This window comes from Pholcus phalangioides, unplaced genomic scaffold (assembly GCF_987345545.1).
Source record: "Pholcus phalangioides strain wild (caught in Gottingen) unplaced genomic scaffold, Ppha-v1.0 ptg000008l_1, whole genome shotgun sequence".
Taxonomy (NCBI): Eukaryota; Metazoa; Arthropoda; class Arachnida; order Araneae; family Pholcidae; genus Pholcus; species Pholcus phalangioides.
The window spans coordinates 11,629,350-11,647,700 of NW_028301601.1; the positions used below are offsets into that span (position 1 = coordinate 11,629,350).

At 34.7% G+C, this 18,351-nt stretch overlaps 1 protein-coding gene across 1 annotated transcript in view; it reads left to right on the top strand.

Moving 5' to 3' along the window:
- The first annotated feature begins 548 nt into the window (after positions 1–548).
- The window catches only part of LOC149083690 (uncharacterized), a 32,135-nt gene continuing 14,332 nt past the window's right edge, over positions 549–18,351 (top strand). The window contains exons 1-9 of the mRNA XM_089234179.1: positions 549–631; positions 2,793–2,980; positions 5,687–5,782; positions 7,602–7,685; positions 7,781–7,895; positions 13,471–13,659; positions 13,766–13,884; positions 15,497–15,631; positions 16,846–17,026. Of these exons, the coding sequence (XP_089090305.1) occupies positions 2,802–2,980; positions 5,687–5,782; positions 7,602–7,685; positions 7,781–7,895; positions 13,471–13,659; positions 13,766–13,884; positions 15,497–15,631; positions 16,846–17,026 (1,098 nt within the window). The 5' untranslated portion in view covers positions 549–631; positions 2,793–2,801. The remainder of the gene's footprint in view (positions 632–2,792; positions 2,981–5,686; positions 5,783–7,601; positions 7,686–7,780; positions 7,896–13,470; positions 13,660–13,765; positions 13,885–15,496; positions 15,632–16,845; positions 17,027–18,351) is intronic.

Consider the following 18,351-nt stretch of genomic DNA (forward strand, 5'->3'; position numbering starts at 1 on the left):
ACGTCATCAACCACCCTTTATGAAAATATGAGATGGATTCAGATGACGAAATTTTGCTGACAAGGGGGGAAGGGGGTCAAAAATGGCTAAAAATTTGCTTACGTAATACTTGAACGGCCCCTTCCCTTCAAACCGGAGCATGCACACAAACAGAGTAGCTGATGTGAAGGCATATACTATAATATAGCCGCCCTGATCTGATGCGCCACGCTAGGAACACAAACGCGTAGCGTGATAATGTAACACGTTTCTGCCGGCGTGAAATGTCTAATTCGTGTGAGCCGAATATATATATATTTGCTGCTATCTATGGTTTAAAAATACTAGTTAATTGATTTCGTTTAGTTTTTGAGTAATAGATAGCAGCACGAGTCCTATTTTTCCTCTTCGTGATTCATTAATGAGGTTCTCGAGTTTCTGAATAGATGGCAGCAAAAGCTGCAGCACTCCAAATCTCGTCAATACAGAACTGACCATATCAAGTTCAAATATTTTGAGGTTCTTTTAGGGAGATTTTGGCTGGAAAAATTTTATAAGGATCTGGCAACACTGGGTTGAAGTTGTTGTTTTGTGTGACAAATCCCGCCAAAAAATTGAATTTCGGACAGCTGAAAGTTGAGCCTTGGACCGAGTAAAAAAATTTTCCAATAATTTTGCAAATTTAGCAATTCCAATAAATTTCTTTGTTCATGTGTGTATGTAGATAGTAAAATTTCAAATACTTTAATTTATGCAAAATTTATGCAATGTAATGAATTTTTTTTAAAAGATTAACAAGTTTATTTTTCAAAGGAATTAGAGTGAATAAACAATCCAATTGATTGATCATGTGAGAAATTTAATTTCACTTTCAAAGGTTAAATTTAGGCCTCTCATTCCCCTATAAGTAAGTTATGCATTATATTGAGGCCTAAATACTTTTTGGGTCATGGGGGAAACGGCCCCCTCTATACAGGGCCGTCTTAAGAGTATCATGGGCCCCCGGGCCAATTTATTTTTCTGAGGCCCTACCGAACGAATTCTCGAAAATTTCAACCAGATCTCATTTTTGTGAGGCCCCGGGTGGGCCCATGCCTTAAGACGGCCCTGCCTCTATAGTGAATTTATAATGTGAAAAAAACGCAAAAAAAATAAGAATTGTTCCTTGCCATGGGGGAGGCAGCCCAAATTTTACTAATAGACCTGTGGTCGAACCTCCGTTATGGGACCCCCTTGTCGATCCAACCCCACATAATGCCCAAAATTTTCAGTCGACAAATCTTCCCATTTCTCGGGATTAGACCTACATATGTTGAACCGTGATTTGATGTAACACCAAACTCACTATGGCACCAGAATTCTGGGAAATATAATGGGATTAATGTGGCGCACAGTTTGAGAACCCCTGGTGTAGGCAATTCTTTTATTGAAAAATGCTCCTCCCCACACACAAACGGCTGAGCAATTTTACTCATGGGCAAGAATAAAACATTTAAAGATATTCCTCGAAGTATCCACTAATGAAGAACCTATCAGTGAAAACAGGTCAAGAAATAATAAACTTCAACTGAAACTTTCAAACCTTGGCCTATGTGTGCAACTGCTTAAATAGGTGGAGGACTTCCTCATTGACTGCACCCAATTTCTGTCATTCAAGGGTCAAGAACTCCCCCATTTCTTCACTTCAAGTCTGGTATTCCCCAGGGTTCGGTCCTCCCATCATTATTATTTTTAATTCATATCAATCATCTACCTAACGCCATTTTAACTGCCGTATCAGACGATTGTGTGATTTACCAAAGTTTTCAAAATACATTCGACCAAGAATCTCTTTAACACAATCATGAAGTTATTCCCGACCGGTGCTCAACCTGGGATTTGCCCCTCAACTCCTCAAAAACAGTTTTTATGAAAGTTACACTAAAAGAATTCCCCTCGATTCCCCCTTATTCAATCAACAATTTTTTTGTCCTCGAGATTTCCCCCATTATAAATACCTGAGCTTATAATCTCTGCCGATTGTTTTCAGATTGTCATAAATTTAGTTTCTTCCCAAGAACTATTATCGGCTGGAACAAACTCCCACCAAATATTGTAGATTGTACAAAGATTTCTTTCCGAATTTTCTTGTAACATCAATTACCATTTTTGTTATACTTAACCACCACATCCTCTTGAATAGGCATCGGCCAAGCAATATTGAATGAATAAATAAATAAAAAATTATATTGACAATCAACAGACCAGTAATAAATACAGTAGACTCTTGATAATCCAGTTGTGCATTAATCCGACCCATTTAGTAATCCGACAATTTTTAGGCTTATTTTCTTTGAGTATAGAAGAGGAAAAACATATCAATATGTCTGTGCGCAGAAGTTTATATGATTTAAATGGGCTTTTCCAATTGACTTCCAGTAATCAGGCAATTTTTCTAATCCGGCATACCTTGGTCTGATATGTCATAGATTAGCGAGAGTCTGTTGCATTCATCAGCTGAAGTTGGAATGGAATCTGATTAAGACAATGCTGATTCATTGAGTTTTTTCATTCGTTTATTTATTTTCACATACTTTAGTGAACATGAAAGCATTGATTAATGTTTGTCACCTACATATACTAACTCTTTGAAACAATAATTCTCTGATACTGCTCTAGAAAAATTAAATGAGCCTCTAGGGCTTGGTGCAAGTGCTCGTGGGTTAAATACTAGGTATAAATCAATCGAAGAAAAAAAAACTGTTCTCATGCTGTTTAATGATGCGATGCACAGTAGCTGTATTCATCCAGAATTCTATTTTTTTCCCTTTCAGGCTGGAACAATGAGCTTCGGGGAGCGTTTTATTGGAATATTAAAGCTTATCAAATATCCAGAAGCAGATAAACTCAAACCTGCCAGTTTTGATTGGATGATCGAGAATAAAGATGCCAAAGACTTCTTGGAGAGCTTCTGTACTAATGTCAGTGAAGAAAACGTGATAACTGATGAAGAACTACAGGAGTATGTATCATTTTCATTATCGAGTAGGCCTTTTAACGTTCTAAAATTTTTAATCAAATATTTTGAATGGTGATTTTATCTGTATTTCCCTGTTATAGTAGCCTTAGCAACTAAAAATAAGGGGGGGGGATTGTCAAATTCAATAATAAAGGCTAATAATAATTATTAACCCCTTTATGATCACAGACGAAATATTCCATCCAAATGCTAGTGGAATAAATTCAATCCAGTTCTCTGTGTTTTCTTTTCTCTCTCTTCATCATTGTGAAGTTTTATTATTAATCAGTTACGTTAACTGAAGTTCCTTTTTCTTTCTATTCTCCTGTTAGTGATCCCCCACATATAATGTATCTTTCTACTATATACTGTTGTTTGATCCAGAATGTGTTGTGTGTCCCAACATGTAGTTATATTGTCAGAGTTGTGTTTGCTTATTGTTCTTGCTCATGCTGCCATCTGACTTCCATATTTTGAACTGAAGATGGTAAATGCTTGAATTTCAATGTTATGTAAGTATTACAGTCGGATCCCGTTATAACCAAGAGACAGGAGGAATCACTTTATTATAACGGAATTTCGTTATAAAGGAATTAGGTTGTTTGCATTGTTCCTATGTAAACTTATTTGAGGGATTAGAAAAGTGTTCGTTAAAACGAGATGTATAATGCTATAACGGTATTCGACTGTATGTGGAAATGAAAAAGAACACATAGGGTGAGGGTGAAAAGAGAAATTACTGTGCACCTACTCTTTTATCTACCTATCTATTATACTGTCTTCCTTCTACTTTTTTCTGTCCCCTTCTTCGCCCTTTTTCTGACATGCAGTTAGATCAGGGCAAGGTTACCAGATTTATCGCTGATATTTCAAATAGAGATTGTCAAAGTTTGTTGCCAAAAACTTGTGAGCAAAGGGGTTAAAGTGAAAATATGCTAAGTACCATTTCTCATGAACCCAATTTTTCTCCAAGGCCACTATGGCAGGGTAAATACCGATTTATATTCTGTAAATTTTCTTTCAAGGAGAAGCTTCAGGACGGGTTCTTTTACTGTTGTTGGTCTGAAATTTAAATTTAAGGCAGCTAATTAATTAGTGGTACAATCACATCTGTAGCATCGTTGAAATTTTGTGAAAGTTTGCTGATAATTTCTGCCATTTAGTAACACAACGGAGTACGATAGGAGCTAGTTCCAGATGAAGGCTGGAAAAAGCTTTGCCCCACCAAACTACTACTTCTTAACTGTACATGTACCTCATATACATTCCTCTGTGTAAGTTCTGACAAATCGGTTGTTTGATTCAGAATGTGTTGTGTGTTTACCTGTGTCGAAAACATATTTATGTTGTCGGAGTTGTGTGTGTGTGTGCTTGTTTATTGTTCCTGCTCGTGCTGTCATCTTCCATATTTTGAACTGAAGATGGTAAATGCGTGAATTTCAATGTTATGTAAGTATTATGTTCAAGGTCTGCCCTCATAGAGAGCCCACCCAACTGAAGGACAAAACAAGATGCACTCAGGAAAGACAGCACTAATCATTGCAATTGAACTCGATTCACCAATGAAGTAACAAGCGCGGAAGCATAATCACTTTGAATTTGCTTGTAGTGCAAACTGTAGCTCCGTGGTGTGCATAAGAAAAATAAGACTCTCTCTTACAAGAAGTATATAAGTAGCAAGACTGGACAAATCGCAGGAAAATGTAGAAGGAAAAAAATTTTTGTAGGAGCCGAACATTTTTTTTTTCAGGGATAAACAGGTCCAAAAACAATATTTCTTTTAAATTTTGCAGGACATAGCACTATAGTATGACAAACAGGGCCATCTTAAGACCACAATTGGACCTGGGGCAAAGTGATGTTCTCCCCCCCCCCCCCCCCCCACCTGGCTGAAAGTACTTGCCCACTGATTCACATACTTACTCTCGAAAATCATAACACCAAATATTATCACAAGGTCCCGGACAAAGGCAGATACAGCAAGAGGGCAGGGGGGCAACCCCCTCAATTCTCCAGAAATTTTTTATTATTATCACAGGAAGTCATTCAAATATTACGTCAACATTGAGGTGGAGGGGTTTTGGATTTGCTGACTTTTGATGACAAAGGGGAGAGGGAGGTTTGAAGGTTGCTTACGCCATCAACCACCCTTTTTGAAGATATGAGATATACTAAGCTGCTGACAAAATTTTGCTGACAAGGGGGGAGGGTGTCAGTGTTTTGCTGACAAGGAGATGCAAAAATAGCTAAAAATCTGCTGGCACTATAGTTGAATGGCCCCATAGGTGGTGCTCAAAAATTTCTCTCCCCCATTCAAAGAGCCTGTATCTGCTTATGATTCCGGAGCCATGCCCAGGTAGCACCGCATGTATTACAATGGCCACGGTGATGAAATCATTTAATGTAGGTAAATATACTCAAGAAAAATTTATGAAACCTTTTAAAGTTAGACTCTGCTGTAAGATTTTTCATACAGCCAGACATTGTTATAATGTTATCTCTGAAAACAATAAAGATGACTTCATAAGCAGGATGAGTTAATGACTAAGCCCGATTTGCCAATTCTGTCAAAGACCATTAAAAACTGTCACTATAGGCGAGGTGATATTGAAAGTGATAGATGTCTGATTGTGTTTTATGCTAGAAGATATTTATGGTGGTTGAGTTTTCTTGCAATATTTTTGTGATAATAAATTTCTCTTGATTTAGATATGAGACAATGCTCGCTGATAAGACTATTGACCTGAACGTCTTAGAAAAATTGGCTGACCTGGAAGAAACAGGATTTTCAGAAGAGGATGTACAGTAAGTTTTCATTTAAATTGAAACTACAGTAAAACCTCTCTTTTGCGGACACTGGCAGGACATCATCTGCCAGAAATGCTACAGAAATTCATCTGTAAAATGGGGTTGGCCGTTAATGAGGGGTTTGAAATTCATATTATTATACAGGGGAAATTATTATTTTGCCGTAAAAGAGGGGGGTGGCCGCATCTGAGACTCGGTTTGTTTTTGTCAAACTTTCCTGACACAGAGGTGCAACAGAAATGGCAACGTGACCATGGAAAAAGATTTCTATCGCAGGGAGTCCCACACCACCCTCTCATTGAGTATAAAAAAAGGCTGCTGTTTGGAATCGGCAATAAATTTTGGATCTCGGTCTAATTAGCTCTTATGTGCAGGAAAATACCATGGCACGACAAAAATGATCAATGATCAAACCACACCCTTACAGTGAAGTAAGTTACAGTGAACCGAGATTATAACGAAGCTTCAGCTGTAAGGAACAATATTTTAATTCTCATTCAATGGGATGTTCTCTTATTGCTGTGGTGCACAACCTATTTTTTTTGTATGCAGACCAGATATGCAGTATTTCTGCCATTAGAGGTTCCATAAGGAATATTAAAGTGGGTATCTGTCTGGTATTTCGAGCCACTGGTATTCTGCCACTTGCAAGCCAGAAACTTGAATGCATAGGAAACTTGAATGTATAGGTCAGGCTTCCTATTTATATATACTATGAACAGTGCCATTTTAATGCATGGCCCGGAAGTTTCATGAAAATTGAATTTGGTTAAAATTTTCAAGAGCAAGCATTTTAATTAGATATGAGGTGCTGCTACTATAATGCATCTCGTTCATATTCCTCTGCGGAACTTCTAACGAATTGGTGCATGTTGGAATGTGCGTGTGCATGTAGTGAACCTGAAGTGAAGTTTGTTACAGTCTAATGACTGTACGACTTGTATTTTACAAGAAATTACTGAAATTTTTGCTATTTCAACTATTTTATAAAATGTCCCATTTTTTCCCCTTACTTTCAAAGAGGCTGTTCAAAAATTATGATTATTTTTATGTCAGAGTTATTATAATATTATCTGCATCATAATTTATTATAGTTATATAAAAATTTACATATATGCATATTACATAAAATACATATTTGTCTCAAGTGTGTGTTTTTTTTGGTAAATTACATTTTTACCCATTGCAACTTTCTCTCTATTTCCCATCAATGATTTTCTAACAATTTTAGCAATAGTTGGCAACTTTATTCACCTTACAAAATTTTGTGGCTGTCATTGGCAACTTTACTTGATTATGACAATTTTTCCGGCTGTAATTGTGAACTTTGCAGGATGCAATTTTTTTGCTGTAATTGGCAATTTGCATTTGAAAATTTTTTTGGCAGTAATCGATCCTATCCCATATGGATCCAAATTTCTTGTATTTTTATGAATGAAGTATCACCATACTAGGTATTAATAGTGTTGGTTGTGCATATTTAATACTTTTCTATCGTAACATCTGTTTTGGACTGGATGGAACCCTGTGGCGGGCCAGAGATTGTGCACCTGTCTTATTGGATCAGATACAGCAAACTAAAATCTGGGTTCCTTGGAGTTTGTTATATCTGGTTTCTACTGTGCAGAAAATATTATAGAAACATTGTAAATGATGTATTTTCTTCGGAAAAAAATTTAAAAATTTCCTATCAAAATATTGAAATTCAATATTGAAAAAGTGTTTTTTTTTTAAATCTCTTCATATGAAACAGTAGTCATTTTAAAACATAAGCTTTTAATAAAAAAGTATTATTATCCTATATTAATTTTTTAAGGGAGCAAGTTGAAGCCATGAAAGCAGATATAGCTTATACAGAAAAATACATCCATGAACTAGAACATCAAAAAGACCTTATAAAGTGAGTTCATGTAGAAATATTGTAAAACTTTTTGCACGTTTCTGTACAATTTGAAATATTTTTTTTTTTTTAAATTACATTTATTATTTTTTCAGTATGCATAAGCTAGAATTGGTGCAAGAAGCAGAAATTTCGGAGGTTCTCTCCAAAGAGCATCAGAAGGAAGTTCAGAAAATTAAGGATGAAATTTTCCCGGCTGCTGTTTCTGAAGTAATTCTTGGTTTTATATTCTTTGTCAGCGCTGTTATTGAATTTCATTAGCTATTGAAATCTTATCTACTTTTTTATGAACATTTGTGATTCCATATTCAATCAAAATCATACTGCGTTATTCTGTTTTTTTATGTTGGCTTATCTGTTAACATTAGAATGACGGAAGCTGTCATTCTGACTGCAATGCTACTTTGACATGCAATTACACCCGAAGGGTTTATCCCAGGTTGCTGAAATTTTATGACTTTTCTCATTTTGTTGAGGCTCTTAAATTCCTAAAATATGAATGTTCTAGGTTTCTTAGTTTACTGGTAAAATGAAGTTCTACTTATAATGACAGTGGCGATCAAAAAATTACCACTACAGAGATATTTAACTAAAAGTATTGCAAAAACATGTTGAAATGAACAGCCTTCTTATGTGAACATTAACCTCTTCTCTCCAGAGGTACCCATATGGGTACCTTCATTTTGAACAGTTTTTAATGATTCTTTTTTCAAGTTAAGACTTGAGATATGAGTAAGGGTACCCAACTGAAATGGTAATAGTAAAGATATCAACCTTAACTAATTTTTTCAAATTTTTCTTTTATTTTTAAAGGGCATTTTGACATGCAATGAACATGAATCAGTTGAAAAATTTTTTCTTAATGGTTAGTTTTGGCTCTGGTCGGAAGAGGTTAATATTGGGGAGAACAGATGTTTTATCATGGTGATTGCTTTTTTCCAGTACCCATTTTGTACCATTCAAAGGCAACTTTTGAAAAATGCTTGTTCTATTTATTTAGTGTTTTTATGGGTCTTTGTGCTTCTACTGCATTGAATTTATTGGTACAATGTTGCACATTGAAAAGAATATCTATTTTTCATTATTTTAACCATGGACTGGAATCCAGCTTGGAGACAGATGATTCTTATGGTTTTTCTTTCTTCACACTATAAATTCACTATAGAAGGCTTCCCAGGGGGTCCACTAAAGATCCCAGCTTAGGGAGGAGCCCTGCTGGATGATGTGGGATCCATTATTTTAGCACATTCGACTGAGCAAAAGAAATTCTATAGGTGGTAAGAGAAAATTTACACAAAATTGAAATCGCAGACAAACTAAATTTTTGTCTACAAAACCCACTTAGTCAGTGCCCAATGCAATCAGCATCAAAAAACTGTCTTGTGTGTATTTTACATTACTCAGGATTTGGCAGCTATTCAATATTTAGTAAGACTGGACAAACCGCAGAAAAATGTAGGAAGAAAACAATTTTTGTTGGAGCCAAACATTTTTTTTTTCAGGGATAAACGGGTCCAAAAACAATATCTTTCAAATTTTTGCTGGACATATCACTATGGTATGAAAAACAGGACCATCTTAGGACCACAATGGGTCCTGGGGCAAAGTAGTGTTCTTCCCCCCACCTGGCTGAAAATACCTGCCCACCGATTCACAAAAAAGTTCTACGGGCAGTAAGCAGAGAAAATTTACGCAAAATTGAATAAAGAAACAAACTAAATTTCTGTTGACAAAACCCACTCATTCAGTGCCCAATGCGATCAGCATCAAAAAACTGTCTTGTATGTATTTTACTCAGGATTTGGCAGCTATTTGGTATTTTCATTCCACACATGCAATGTCGTTAAATTTTTCAAGTGTATTATACTCCTAACCTTGCCAAATGAAAATAAAACCACAAATTACAAGAGCTCAAAAAATCATAGTCAAACAGTTTTAAAAAACAAAACACCAAATTAGTCTTTGTCATAACAAGCCATTTTGTCCAAAATTTTAAAAAATTACTACACAAAAAAGGGTTTATTGCAAAATTTGGTCTGAAAAGAAACTGAATAGATACTGTTTTAAACAGTTTTGGTAAGGAAAAATAATTTATGTTGATTTTTTCCTATTGTGGTCCAAATGACCAATACCATCATTCCAGGTAGTTCAAAATTTCTGTCATTCCAGTGTTAATCCCTCAAATGCCATCCTATGTACCCAGTGCGCATGATTAAATCACTGTATGTCACCTTCATACGAGACAGTATGTAGCAGCGGCCAACCCATATCTTAATTTTTTAATCCATTATATTATTTCCCGATCTCTATATGTTTGGTATTATTCTAAAGAGGAATAATGTGACTTTGTACAATCAAAACTATTATATTATTTTCATGTATCTTATTTTATTCCCAGTAATGGAAGTTAGCTGCTTAACATGTGGGGATCCAAGATAATATTGTAAGGAGCATGTTTTAGCCTGTTGAGCTGAAACACCCTGCATGAATATTATTTTGAAGAGCATGTTTTAGTCCCATTAAGGTAAAATGCTCTGTATTATTGAGTTATTAATTCTTTGGTACAGCCAGGAGGCTGAGATATAAATCTGATTTTTTGCAGCAGTAAAAGAGGAAAAAATAATTTTACCACAAAAAAGTGCATACATTTTCAGATAATACAAGTGATACCATACAATATTATAGACAAGACGTTATTTCATAAACATAAAAAATTTCAAATTAATTCAATGATTAGTTTAAAAGTTATTTTTTTATTGAACTTCTTGTGAAAACCGATGATTCCATTTGAATCTCCTCCGACCTACGAGATGGGATTCATTTAAATCTCCTCTGGGCTTGAGGGGTTAATCATTCTAAAACCTAGGGTCTTCAACTCTTGCACCCCTCCCATAAAGTTCTTTGATAACAAATGTTTAGTATGGCTAACTGGTCTGTAGGCTTCATTTAAATTTCCGGTGTGGCCTGAACTTAGTAAAAAGTTAAAGAAGCCTGTTATAACCTTTCACTTACCATAATTTTACCATTCTTTCGATGAATCTTGTATTGACAAGTGGAGAGGACGTTTCTATATGCTTATGGCCATCTGGTTGGCCTTTGTCATTCACGAGCTATTAGTTGATTGTTGATGCCGTCCATGTACGGTGCCTTTGAACATATATATACGCTCCAAGATTGAAATATTCTATCTGCTTCCATAGCTTAGATGGTAGAGCACTCGTCCGGCAAGTGAGAGACCGGAGTTCGAGTCCCCGTGGGGGCAATGATGAATTTTCTTCCTTGTAATCTTCATCTCCACAAATAACCAGTCTTTCGATGAATCTTGTATTGACAAGTGGAGAGGACGTTTCTATATGCATAATTTACTGCCTATACAGTCGGACCCCCGCATTTGTGGGGTTACGTTCCGGGGTGATCGTGAATAACCGAAACCATAGTTTTTTTCCTCGTATATCTCGTTTATTGAACAGCATGAGCAGAGCAAGGTAACGCAGAGGTATAAGGGAATGTAAAAAAGGGTGCATTGATTGCTGACGATGGTTTCTGAAAAGACATTGTGATTTCTGTTTGCCGTTTCTTCTTCATATCATCAAGTATGTTGGAATATGATGACAATGCTTCTTCTACAAATTTTTCTACATGTGATCTTTCTTTATCTTGATCTTCTTCATCTGGTACCACTTCAGTTTCAGGAACAGTCAACTACATTAATTGATCCTCGGTCAATACCTCTGAATTGCTATTAATTAGCTGTTCGACTTCTATATACATATCATTGAACCCTCTTCTCCACCCACCTGTTTTGCTAACATGATAATGTCTTTTATAGTCTCTTCAGTTGGCACTGTAGAATTGGTTGTGTCCTTTAGTGCACATTGTGGCCAAAGGTTAATCGAACCCGAGGTGACTGTTTCTTTCTTGGAAGCTGCCACGGCTCTAGTGATGAGAGTAATGTCATTAGCAAGCCATCCTAAATTTGCACAACTCAAATTTTATAAACAAAACACACGAATTACGATTTCTGAGTCATGCAAAAAAAAAACCTCGCATAAAGGGGAAAAAGTCTGCAAATATGGAAGGGAAGGGGGGGGGGTGCCAACTGTAATCTGTGGATTATAGGTATTATCTGCACATTTTTTCCTGGGAGAAGTAGAATAAAAATGAGTATTTTTGAAAAGCTATCCACAAAAAATATAATTTTTTATACTAGTATTAGGTATTACTACTACTAAACCAGACATGCAGCACCTCGTCCATATTCCTCTGCTGAACTTCTAACAAATTGGTACATGTTGAAATGTGTGTGTATGTATAGTGAACCTTTCGTGAAGTTTTTTCTGTGTAATGCGTGTTATGTGTAGTGTTGCCATCTGCAATCAATTTTTTTAAACTGAGTTTTTTCTCAACTCCTAGTGAGTGTAATGAATGAATAATTGTAATGTAAGTCTGTTGCTCTCTGCAGCGAGACTTTTTAACTGGGAGATTGGCTCGCATTCATGCCTTGGAGTTGGGAACCGCAGGAAACCAACTTCAGCTGACCATCACTGCGGTGACTGTGGGGTTTAAACCTGTATCCTAGCGATGCGATTCCGTCACTATGACCACTCGACCACCACAGCAGCTAGTATTAGGTATTGCAGTCCCTATCATTAAATTTTAGAAAAACTTATACAAATTCATATCTGAGGATTATACCCTGAAGCATAATACAGGAAGACTTTGTTTTCCTCCAAGTAGTGAATTCTGTGTGAGTGAGTTATGTGCTGCTGTGGATTATAAGTGGAAAATTATGGTGATTATTAAGTTATATTTAACCTATTTGATCTTTCTTTCGAATTGGATACCTGCCCCATATCACCTATGCTTCAATAGAAGATTTTTTTTCTTTTTTAATGTGCTGTGCAAGCGAATTATTCTATAACAGCGGTTCTCAACCTGTGCTCCGCAAAGCCCTCGAGAAAAATACGAAAAAAAACAGTAAATTCGGAAAAAATAATTTTAAGTATTTTCGAATAATAATAATAAATCAGTAACTTTGATGAATGAATGAAAAATAGGCCTACGCACAGGGCTTTTCCATTGAAATTATATACCAGAAAGGGCTCCGCGAGTCAAAAAAGGTTGAGAACTGCTGTTCTATAATTTCTTACATATAATCAGCAAATGCGAATTTTGCTACTTGAAAAAATATATATTGCTTGAAATACAAACATGAACATTTTATTCATCAATAACGAAATCTTGAGAAATGGGGGTGTCACGTTTTTGTAAAAAAACTTGCTTTTTCCACTCACATGTGTATGTCATCTCTATATCTTAGAAAATTAAAATTAATTAATTAAATAAAAAATAAAATAAAGTAATTAATTCTTTTCAAATTAATTTTGAAAATATTCACTTCCATTCCAACTTTTCGGAAAGGGGGAAGCTGCAAACAAGATGCAGCCGTCTGTAATTTAATCCTAACTTATGCTTGATTATGCCCAAGAAAATGCAGTACACATTTTTCTGAAGTCTGCATAACCTTTTTGCCCATGATCGCTGTCACATATGATTGAAGCTCTGTTGGCATTTTCCTATAACAAGTGTTTAATATATATCAAATAAAAAACAGCTTTCACAACATAGGTTGAATCAAAAAAGATGTGTATATATATGTTACAGACAAAGCCCAAAATTAGCCAATTTATCATAAAAATTCTTTTTTCTACTTATGAGCAAAATTTTCTTTAACGAAAACCAAACCCCCTCATGTTTCTTCCTTTGTTTAATTTCGTTTTTTTAGTTAAAATTCTGTGTTGAATCTGGGATACAAGCTATCAAAGATCTTCGAGACATTTTAGCAGACCCACCAGAAGTTAAAAAGAACCTGTCTGGTGGTGCCCTCTTCCTTCACGACCTCAAGCCACACTTTGATTCAGAAGAGGAACTTCTTCAAAGTATTAAACTCTACCTTGATAATGATGTCCCAAAGGTTTGTGATTCACATTAAATATCTTAACATACGCATTATATATAAGCAGATGTACATAAATATGTTCCACTATGTAAGCTTACAATCCATAATATGTTTCCTGCAGTTAATGGATAGCTCTACCAGTCAGAAAATATTAGCATCTCTTGAAGGCTTCATTCCTAATGCAACATTAGAAGAGTCAGAAAAAGAAAAAATCACGGAAGCAGTTAGATTGAAAAAAGTGTATGTATTCTTCTAATTCACTTTCTACATAGTTGACTTCATTTTTATAATAGACTAATAGGGACTACTTAGGCTGTCCATTTTAATGAGTCTGGTTTATTACGAATATTGCTTATATGGGTATATTGCGATAGGTTTACATCAATGAAAGTACAGTAGTTATATAGCTATAACAAGTGTTTAATATATATCAAATAAAAAACAGCTTTCACAACATAGGTTGAATCGAAAAAGATGTATGTATATGTTACAGACAAAGCCCAAAATCAGCCAATTCGCGAATTGTCCAATTTCATTGTAAAATGACCCAGCCAATGTCTGAATATACCTGGCAAAAGTCTGAAAAGAAAAGGCATGGTTCATGGTCATTGCAAGTTGATATATTTTTCCTAAGATAATTATGGCAGCCATAACGATCAAAGGAATCAGAATGTCAGTATTAACAGAACTATATATTTATATTTTTATATAAATAATTTTTCTCTCAAATTTCTCTTTTTTTCCTCTCTCATCATATTTAGTTAATCTAATACAATTACTGTATCACACGTTGGCGATGAAAAACATGGATGTGGCACCCATTGGACTGCCTCACATCAGTACATTGAATATTGAAGGACCGGACACACCCTGCTTCCCATCTCAGAGATATCAAATTTACATCAGTACAGCAAACTTTGACCAGGGATCTCCAGCCACTTCGCGAATTGGTTGGCCAAGTTTAAAAAAACACTAGTCATTTCACTTTGGCTGTAACATATACACTGCATTAATCTTAATTTTTCTGGCTGGAGAAGGTAAGAGTTATGTTCAACAAGTTATGCTACTTATCCATGTTTACACAAAACAACACAACCATCAATGTTTAATCTCTTACTTGGAAATGTAAAACTCGTCAGATAAAAATATGCACCCTTTATTATTATTATTACAATTTTTTAACTGTCTGTTATAATGAGGTTCTACTGTATAAGAACAGCATTTAAAAATATGTCTTGTAGGAATAAAAATAAATTTGAATTTGATTTGAAAAAAAGAAAACAATGTATATATATGCTATATACAGTGAAACTTGTGTTTAACGATACTTTCTATAACGATATTTTCTTCAGTTCAGAATTACTATTCAATAAAAAATAGTGCAAACACTCAAACTGTCTATAACAATATTTTTCTAGGTCCTTACAGTATTGCTATAGACAGGTTTCACTGTATATGAAAGTATGAAAAAATAAACAATCATTATTTTTGCATTCAAATTCCACGATGTACAGGTGAGTTCCAATTTAACAAATATTATTTAACTAATTTTTGTCACCACAAATTCCGATGTGTATATAGATAGATAAACTTATTTTCTGCATTTATGTGACCATATATTTACACATATTTGTGTTCATATAAGGATTCAACTGCGTTATGCAAAAATTTCTTGCAAAAAATAGGACTTGTTAGGTATGTCATAATTGGGGAAGAAAAAAGTTTTTCAGACTAGGGCTTTGCAGACCTCTTTGGTGTCCATGTGAAATTTCAGGTCTTAAATTATATGGTGATTCTTTACCCGTATTAAGTTTTAAATTGATCAATCTCAAATCATTTTGTTCCCGAACAGATTAGTTGATGAAGAAGAAGCATATGTTGAATCTCTCATGCAACAGAAGAAAACCGAGTGCCAAATAATATTTCTGAAAGATTTGGAAGAAAATGGTGGATTGAGCGTATATGACATCCCAGAAACTCAACTAAGGCAAAAATTTATTTCTATTTTATCATTATTGTTATTATTTATTTTGTCTAAAATATTATGCTTATCAGTGATAGGCATAGGTGAGAGCTCACTCTAGGGCGGTGTTATCCCAAAAAATAATTTTAAGGAGTAATTCCACTCCTCTCCAAAATTTTAAAAGGTAGTTTAGTAAAAAGAGGGGGTATTCTTTTAAAATAAAAAATGGAGAGAACTATTAAAAAAAATTCTAAAATTTGAAGGAATATTTTCACTCCTCAGTGTAATTTGAAGAGGTAAAATTGAATTTTGATGCATGAATCACACATCTAAATGCAACTTGGCAAACACTGCTCAAGAGTAAGAGAAAAATAAGCAGCAGTGGTAAAAAAAGTTAAGTAACAGGAAAAGAGGTGATAGTTGTGGAAAGGTGTATGCAATGCGTATCTAGTGCAACACTTGAAAAATAGAAATTCATCTAAATAGAAGCTCAATTGCACCAAACATAAAAAATACAAATTAATTTTTCTTTCAACTTTTTCCAGACTTGGTGATCCTCCCTTTCTATGTTTTGTATATGTTGGCAGACACATTGACATAATATCTGTTTATCCTTAGACTCCAATTTAGCAAGCACACATAGATCAAGCGCTAATGTTTTAGTTATGGTAATCTGGGATTTGTCAAGACCTGGTCTTATGGTAAGCCTATGCATGTCTAGGAATATGTAAGCCTCTTACTTAATTCTTGGAGTATGCAGATGTGCCACACATTTCTTGTAAGCGAAATTCCCAGGCAGGGTGATCTTAATAAGCATCATGGAACCACCATCATTTTACTGGTCTACAGATGTAAAAAAAGAATGGGGGGGGGGGCTTTAAACTAGTAGAACACCATCCATAATCCTCTGAGGCGAGGCAGTTAAATTTTATACAAATATAAACACCATGATAGGCAAAATGCCCAACGAGGTGGCTGAAAAAAAAGATACCCATAAAAAATATAAGATGTCAAATATAACCCAATATAAAAGCATATATCCTGAAAAAAAGAAACTTTTGATAGCACTGCACTGCATTTGAAAAATTAAGCATTGAAATTCAAACTTGAACTTATTTTCATTTTGAATCATATTGTTTTATTTATTTTGAATTTAAATTTACTACTTAAAAAATTAAACTGGTGTCTTATAATGTTCTTATAGTTGAGTTATTATATTTTCCTTGTTTGATACACAGAGCAAGGTTTGAAAAAGCTCAAAAAATGGCAAATGAATTACAAGAAGAGCATGCAAGACTTCGAGAAGATCTGAGTAGAGCAATCAGGGAAAAAGTTCAAGCTGAAATTGATCAAGTTATCTACATGTGCTGCAAAGAGAAATCTGCTCATTATGAGGCATACCTCAAAATACTGCAAAAGGTGAATTATATAAATGCTATGTACTGTACTTCATTGAACTTCTAATGACACTTTATAGTTTTAACTGTGTGTATGCAGTAGAGAGATTCCCATGTACACACATTCTTCAATGTGAATCCTCATATGAACAAAAACTTTGTCTGCTATTGGGGAGTGCCCATTAACAGATAGTGAGATGCTCCGATACTCCTAAACCCCACTGGATTTTAAAAAAATATTCCATTATGAAAGGTTTCACTGTGGTAACAAACCTCCTATGATGAAGTCAAACATTCCTTAACTGGGAATAATAGTTCAAGAATCACCTCAAATAATTAGGTCCTTGAATAATGAAGAATATCCAAAAATGTAGAATAATGAAAGTCTGCACCAATCAGGTAAATTAATTTACAAACAAATAAAAATCAAACTTTAATATGTAGTGGTAATTGCACGAATTGTGTGTAAAAAAGGTTTTCAATCACTAGTCTGAGTGGTCTTCTTTTTGCAATGCACTGCACCAGGGTTGTTTGGTTTAAACCATGGTTTTAACCAAGTGGTTTTTGATTTCAAAAAATCAAATAAAAGTTGCCTAAATATAATTTTTTTCCTTGAAAAATATCATATTGGTTCATTATTAGCCAAAATGTTTCATTTTTACCCCATTTTATATCCTTGGGGTACATTCTGATGGTATATCTTTAAATGACATAAGATTTTATAAGTGGTTTTTTTTTCAAAAAGTCTCATAAAAGTGGCCAGAATACATATTTATATTTTTCATATGAAGTATCTTAGTTATTTAAAGTTATATACAAAAGCCAAAATTTCTCATTCTTACAACATTTTCTAACCTTTGCTACATTCTGATGCTCTATCTTTAGCAAATTCATGAATAAGGATTGCATCACACATCTAAATGTAGTGATGTATTATCTCACAGGGTTTCTTTTTCTATTCACAAAGAAGCAGCAACAGTAGTGAAACCATCATGCTAGGGGCAGGTGGTCCTATAATCCAATAAAGACACCAGCTGTCCTTAAAGGACAAAGACCAGTGTACTAGTAGTTACATTACCTCACATACATTTTCATTTTCTTTCCCATAAGAAGTAGCACATCTCCTACTGTATATCTCCCAATCTTAATATTCAATAGTTGTTTTTTTTTTTATACTTTCACACTGTTAAGCCCAGTTAATCAAGGTTCTACTGTATAGTAGTAACAGATTTATGAAAAATAATCAGCTATATACAGGGTGATTATAATTTAAGTTTTGATTCCAAAACTATACAATAAGTACTGATCGGAATGACTTGAAAATTTGCATGGATACTCCTGAAGCAA